Source organism: Triticum aestivum, unplaced genomic scaffold (assembly GCF_018294505.1).
Source record: "Triticum aestivum cultivar Chinese Spring unplaced genomic scaffold, IWGSC CS RefSeq v2.1 scaffold73991, whole genome shotgun sequence".
Lineage (NCBI taxonomy): Eukaryota > Viridiplantae > Streptophyta > Magnoliopsida > Poales > Poaceae > Triticum > Triticum aestivum.
In genome coordinates this window covers 45,055-51,581 of record NW_025228448.1, presented here as the reverse complement: position 1 = coordinate 51,581, position 6,527 = coordinate 45,055, and the positions used below count along the sequence as shown (strand labels likewise).

General features: G+C 45.5%; 1 protein-coding gene across 1 annotated transcript; it reads right to left on the bottom strand.

Annotated features, from left to right (window-relative positions):
* Positions 1–2,002: 2,002 nt before the first annotated feature.
* Positions 2,003–3,336, bottom strand: LOC123174145 (zingipain-2-like). Its single transcript, XM_044589995.1, has 2 exons — positions 2,832–3,336; positions 2,003–2,733 (listed from the first exon to the last, which is right to left on the bottom strand). The coding sequence occupies exons 1-2, from the start codon at positions 3,283–3,285 to the stop codon at positions 2,138–2,140; spliced, it is 1,050 nt and encodes a 349-aa protein (XP_044445930.1). The 5' UTR covers positions 3,286–3,336; the 3' UTR covers positions 2,003–2,137.
* Positions 3,337–6,527: the final 3,191 nt, after the last annotated feature.

Below are 6,527 nucleotides of genomic sequence, written 5' to 3'. Positions count from 1 at the left end.
AAAAAAAAATCAGAAAATAAGTTGGTGGCAAAGAATGACAATTGTTTTAAGTGGTTGCCAAGTTTCAACAGGGAATGACATTCGTGGAAGTCGTGGCAAAAAAAAATTCTAGGTCAAACTTACCTTTTTGGTCACTTTCAGAAGTTATAGTTCCAAATTTTGAGAATTCTAGGCCAAACTTTCAGTACTTTGAACGTTCGGAAAATGTGAAAACCTTCAAAAGTTTCTCATTAAAAATTTAACAATTTTTAGAACTTTTCAAAGTTCAAAACTTTCATAGCATTCAAAAATAGAAAAAATTTGAACGTCCTAAAAAACCATCTTCTTGAAATTTTGGAACTTCATTTTTTTGGAATTTCCATGAAAGAAAAACAAAGTGAAAATTTGGGTCGCATGTGCACGCCCTACTAGGTGAGGGTAACACTTGTGTGTGTGTGTGTGTGTGTTTGGTGGCTTCATGTCCGCTGCATACATGAGTTCAGTGGCTTCATGTCGTGTGTCCGCTGCAAGCATGAGCTCTCCCTTGGAGCGTGTTGTCCAAATTAGATCTTGGATTACTTGTCTATCCGCATATCAAAAGACCGACATAAAATATTTTCTTTCTATCTTTTGAGTTCTTTTTTCTTGCAATTTTTTGGGCAGTTCTTCTGATACTAGAAGGGTTTGACGCGCTTTGCTACGCCGTTGGTGTTGTTGGGTTTCTTAAAAAATGATACTCACTGTGTTTCAAAATATATGGTGTATTACTTTTTAAAAAGTTGAACATTTTAAGTGTGGTCAAATTTTTAGAGAAATATATCAAAATTCATAATATCAAATAAGTATGATTAGATTCATAATGAAATGAATTTTCATACCTTTTCGTTTAATATTGTGGATGTCAATATTTTTTGCTCTAAACTTGGTCAAAACTAATGCCCCTTATATTCTGGAATTGATGGAATATTTAGTTTGGCGGGGGATGATGGAGTGTGTTTTATTTTTATTTAATAATGTTGTGATTTGGTGGGCTTTCCGCGGTGTGATTCTGTGTTATCCACTAGCTAACCTATATTCATGTGAGGAAATTTCCACGCTGGTGGTGATAGAGGCAAACCTCATCAGGTGGTTTCATGTACTATATTGGGGCTACATTATCACATAGTGACGCCTCTTTTTTCTAGATGGTGGGAGGGTGCACGGGATTGATATGTTTTTATATGCAGGTTGCTGATGATTGATCTAAATAATCGTTGACACTGTCAAAATTGAAACCAAGTCTGAAATTGAATACCTCAATTCAGTGAAAGAACTTTAAAATTAGGGAACATAGTGATTTAAGAATTGAATAGGTGAGCTCTCCGATAAATTGTTGACCCGGTCAAAATTGGTAGACCCAATTCAAAATGAAAGACATCAATTAATTATGATGTCTTAAAATTAGAAAAGATAGTGTATAGTATAAAAGAATCGAATGAGATAGTTTTGAGAAATTGTTGACCTGGTTAAAATCGGATGACCCAGTTCTAATTGCGGACCTCAATTGAATGTGGGCTCTATAAAATTAGGGAGTTTAGTGTTATAGATGATAATATTTTAAGGTAGCATATCCTACTGTTTTTGATAAAAAAATATGGCTCCTGTAATGAAGTAAAAGGACAAGAATATAGATAATGAAGATTTGTGTTGGGTCGTGAGTGGAAGAAGAACGTGCCTGAAAAAAGACGAAAAGGCGGGACATGGGAAGAACATTAAGAATGTGTGTTCGATTGAATCAGAAAATTTTATTTTCATAGAGATTCTTCCAAGTTCATACTATTACGTAGGCGAATGCATCTTTCGTACGAGGATCCATGCATGCGTTCAATGTTCATTATTCAAAATCCACTTCTTTTCCAAAAAGATTCGAAATCCACATATACATCATAGTGTAGCTAGCTGATAAACCAATACTCGATGCTGGATGGACTGATGTAGTACAAATGTTTATTTTCATATAGTACAAGCTTACAAATTTGTGGTATTACATAGGCAAATGGATCTTTTTTACAAGGATCCATGCTTTATTCAGAAAGTAAATCCGTATATACTGCATGGTGCTGATAAACTATAGTACTCGATGATGCATGGACCGACTGATGTACAGTAGTAGTGGTGTTTAAGAGCCGTCCATGGTCGGGTAGTAGGCGTAGGTGGCCATGCCGCAGTTGCCGCCGTTCCCGCGCGTGAGGCGCATGTAGCCCCCCTCGCCCCACCCCGTCCCCCACTGGTTCTTCACCATCCAGTACGCCTGCCCGCCGCTGTCCGTCCCGTAGCCCACCACCGTCACGCCGTGGTTCAGGTTCTGTCCACACGACGAGCTGCCGGTGTACACGCCCCTCATATAGTGCTGGAAGTCACGGTCAGCCTCCACGGGCACGGCCACCGGCTGTCTGGCCGCGAGCTCCTGCAAGGTGCCTTCGTCGCCGTGCAGTGCCACCATTCGGGGGGCGCCGATGGAGGCGGCCGAGTTTGGGCTGGCGCTGCTGCTGCGGCACGCGCCCTGCTGGCCGGTATACGCGTAGGATTCCTCTGGCTGAAGGCCGCCGCTCGAGGCGACGTAGCTTAGGGCGGCGTTGATGTCGCCGCCGTTGCAGGAGTTGGCGCCGCCCGTGCAGTCCAGCACCTGCTGCTCTGACATGGAGATGAGGTTGCCAGTGGCTATCTTTACGAGCCCCTCCGTCGCCGCTACCGCCGCGAACGCCCAGCAACAACCTGTACGTGTATATTCATTTGGGAACTTTGGCTTATGCTACGGCGTTACATTAAATTAATATATGCATGCATGCATTGCAGGAGCTGTAGATTCTTACCGCATGAGCCTTGGTTCTTGACTTGGGTGACGGCACCCGCGGCCCTCCAGTCCACGCTGTCCGGCGTGGAGTCGAACTGAGCATTGGACATGTTCACCGCGGCCACCGGCGTGCTGTCCACGCCGTGCTGGTGGCGGTACCCGAGGTGCTTCTCCGCGAACTCTTCGCTGGTGAGGTCCGAGAACTGATTGAGGCCGAGCGTGTATGTCCGGTTGCCCGCTCGATTGACAGCCTCGACGTGCCGCGCGTTGGCCGCGAACACCTCCTGCCGGCGTAATTTATCGGCAGCGTCCGTGTACTCGCGCCCGAACTTGGCCATCCACCGCTCGTGCCGGGCGGCCAGCGCGTCCCCTCGCGCCGCGGCAGCACTGACAAAGGCGGTGGCGGCCGCAAGCACGAGCAGAAGCGCAAACAGTGTGCCGTCGAGGCGGCGCGAGCTGTGAGTCGACGCCATTAAGCTAAGCTATATAATTAGTTGCTTGCTTCTTCTTGCAATGCAATGGTTTACGAGCTACTAAGCACGTAGCAACCATGCTGCTGGCGCTTCTATTTATAGGAGCGGGCATGGCGAGCAAGACGGGGCATACGAGCGGATTCCATACTTTTCGTCCATGGATCCGCGTTCAAACGCCGAAGTCGAACGTACGTATTGACTGGGAGTCCATGGATGTTTGTATCCGACGACGGTGGTTGTTCTCGTCACTCTGTATACTCTTCTTCTACTTCTCCAAGGTTTTTCTTGTTTGCCGGATGGTGCGGCAAAGTGCTCTATCCACACCGTCGCACACGCACAGAGCTGGAGTACGTTGCTGCCTAATCGAAATTGACCGGATCAGCGTGCAGTTTCGCATATAGTTTGGCCGATGTGTGTGGTCTGGATTTCAAGTTTGGTTTACACCATCTACAGCCGGACCTCTTAAACCCGCCTCATACGTCCGTGCGGGCCGCCTGTTCACTGTCCGGCCATGAAATTTTTAACCCACACGGACCTCTCAAACGGCCCTTAAACGCCCGGGCTGACCGGCGCCCCCCATATCCAGCCCAAATATGGGGCGGATATGGGGCGCCCGGGCACGTCCGCCACGTCGGACCCGACAGTCCGACCCCATCCCAAAGTGCACCAAATCCACCCCGAAGACCAGCCGGATCCATTTGCTATCTCCTCTCTTCTTCCTCCTCCGCACCATCCCTCTCGCGCTCCGCCGCCACGGCCGCTCCACAGCCGTTCCCAGGCTCTTCGCCGCCAGCTCCGAAAGAGCCCTCCCGTCCTCGCCGAGGGGGACGTCATCGCCGGCCCGGACACCACCGTGGTACGTTCGGCAACTCTCCGGCTCCGCCACTTTGCAACAATGCAGGAAGCGGCTAGGAAGGACGGGGAGAGGGCATTTGGTGTGCTTCAGCCTCGTTGGGGAATTGTGCGGAGCGCTGCAATGAAGTGGGAATCAGAAACTTTGTGGCAGCTGATGATATGTTATGTTATTATGCACAATATGATTGTCGAGGATGAGGGTGATGGTGTAACCCAAACCCATGATTTCGAAGCACCCGGATAACAAGTTGAAATCCCGGAAAATCAAGATGCGGCTCAGCTTATGAACTTACTGCAGATGCAACAGAATCTTCGAGATCAGCAGGTGCACACGCAACTACTCAATAATCTTGTGGAGCACATGTGAATCCACAATGGCAACCAAGGAGGCAATGCTTGAGTTTGGCACCTAAAATAAATTTTATGTGAACGCTATCTATGCTTGATACCAACAATTAATTGCTATCTACGTGCGACATTGTATTGCATGATCGACGTGCATGTATTTGCATGGATTTGAGAGTCCGGATTTGAGATATGTGGATATCCGGAAGGAAATATGAGGGCCCGTCCGGATGCGCCCAGTCGCGTCCGCGGGCGTTTGAGGGGCCAAATTTGCCAAGTCCGGCTTTAGATGCCCTTATATTTTCATAGGAGAACGACAAAACACATAACTTCTCATTCTATTAAATAACTGTTCTAGATATTACATCAAATGTGCTATATATATAAAGCAATAAAATTTGCATGGGTAACTCCTATAAATGCTACTCCATCCGTTCACTTTTGTAAGTCGTTTAGAATAGCTGAAATTGAACTATTTTAGTTGCTGTCTTAAATGTCTAAAAGGTCTTACAAAAGTGAACAGAGGGAGTACATGTATTTTTATGACTGAGTTAACTTCATGCATTTTCCAGCGTGTCAGCCTTAATTATCTTCAGCGCGCATGCACAAAGACTAGAAGCTGTCGCGCGCTTTGCCGCGCCGTTCTTCAATTATAGGGACCACTTTTTTCGTGGATGTAAATTGAGATCAAAATCAATGTTTTGACCTTTTAAACAAAGTTTAGGATGATTTGACCTTCTTTTAAAAGAAAATCCTTATATGACCATTTTCTGGTGGTGCCCACATCCATGACGTTTGGGTTGCATGGAAAACGACATGGTCCATGACGTTTTGATCCTAAAGTTTCTCCAGTGTGGCTTGGCGTCTCTTCGAGAGGATGAAACGCCATGAAACATGGCATTTTGGCGTGGGCGGGAGGGGGGGCAGGGGGTTAAACACCATGGACCATGGCGTTTTCCTTGCAACAAAAAAGCCATGAATGTTGGCGTCATAAAAAAAGGTCAAGAGTTCATTTTTGAAAGAGGGTCAAATCATGCTGAAATATTTAAAAAGGTCAAATTAGCGATTTTGTTCGTAAATTAAGTAGATATATCCATATTTGCTTAAATCATCTGTGAAGGTGAGAAAATAACGATACCCGCCGTGAGCCTCAACATTCATCCGAGCTCATACATCTGTATGTATGATTTCCAAAAAATCTGTTGCCCGCTCCATAGTTTCGGAGAACGGCGTTTTAGTCATCTTGCCCATGAGGCAAGGTTCGCAAGTACCAAGTGATTCATAATCAAGTGGTTCCAAAAGTCCATCTATATGGAGTTTCTTCATGCGCTTTACACCAATATAACCTAAACGGCAGTGCCACAAATAAGTTGCACTATGATTATCAACTCTGCATCTTTTGGCTTCAATATTATGAATATATGTATCACTACTATCGAGATTCAACAAAAATAGACCACTCTTCAAGGGTGCATGACCATAAAAGATATTACTCATATAAATAGAACAACCATTATTCTCTGATTTAACTGAATTATCGTCTCGCATCAAACAAGATCCAGATATAATGTTCATGCTCAACGCTGGCACCAAATAATAATTATTTAGGTCTAAAACTAATCCCGAAGGTAGATGTAGAGGTAGCGTGCTGACCGCGATCACATCGACTTTGGAACCATTTCCCACGCGCATCGTCACCTCATCCTTAGCCAATCTTCGCTTAATTCGTAGTCCCTGTTTCGAGTTGCAAATATTAGCAACAGAACCAGTATCAAATCCCCAGGTGCTACTGCGAGCATTAGTAAGGTACACATCAATAACATGTATATCACATATACCTTTGTTCACCTTGCCATCCTTCTTATCCGCCAAATACTTGGGGCAGTTCCGCTTCCAATGACCAGTCTGTTTGCAGTAGAAGCACTCAGTCTCAGGCTCAGGTCCAGACTTGGGTTTCTTCACCTGAGCAGCAACTTGTTTGCTGTTCTTCTTGAAGTTTCCCTTCTTCTTTCCTTTGCCCTTTTTCTTGAAACGGGTGGTCT

What these genes read in the sequence shown, in the direction of transcription:
- LOC123174145 (XM_044589995.1), bottom strand. Translation starts at nt 3,285, where the DNA reads ATGGCGTCGACTCACAGCTCGCGCCGCCTCGACGGCACACTGTTTGCG. An exon ending in CAAGAACCAAGGCTCATGCG is followed by an intron (nt 2,734 to 2,831) that starts GTAAGAATCTAC and finishes ATACACGTACAG; the next exon opens with GTTGTTGCTGGGCGTTCGCG.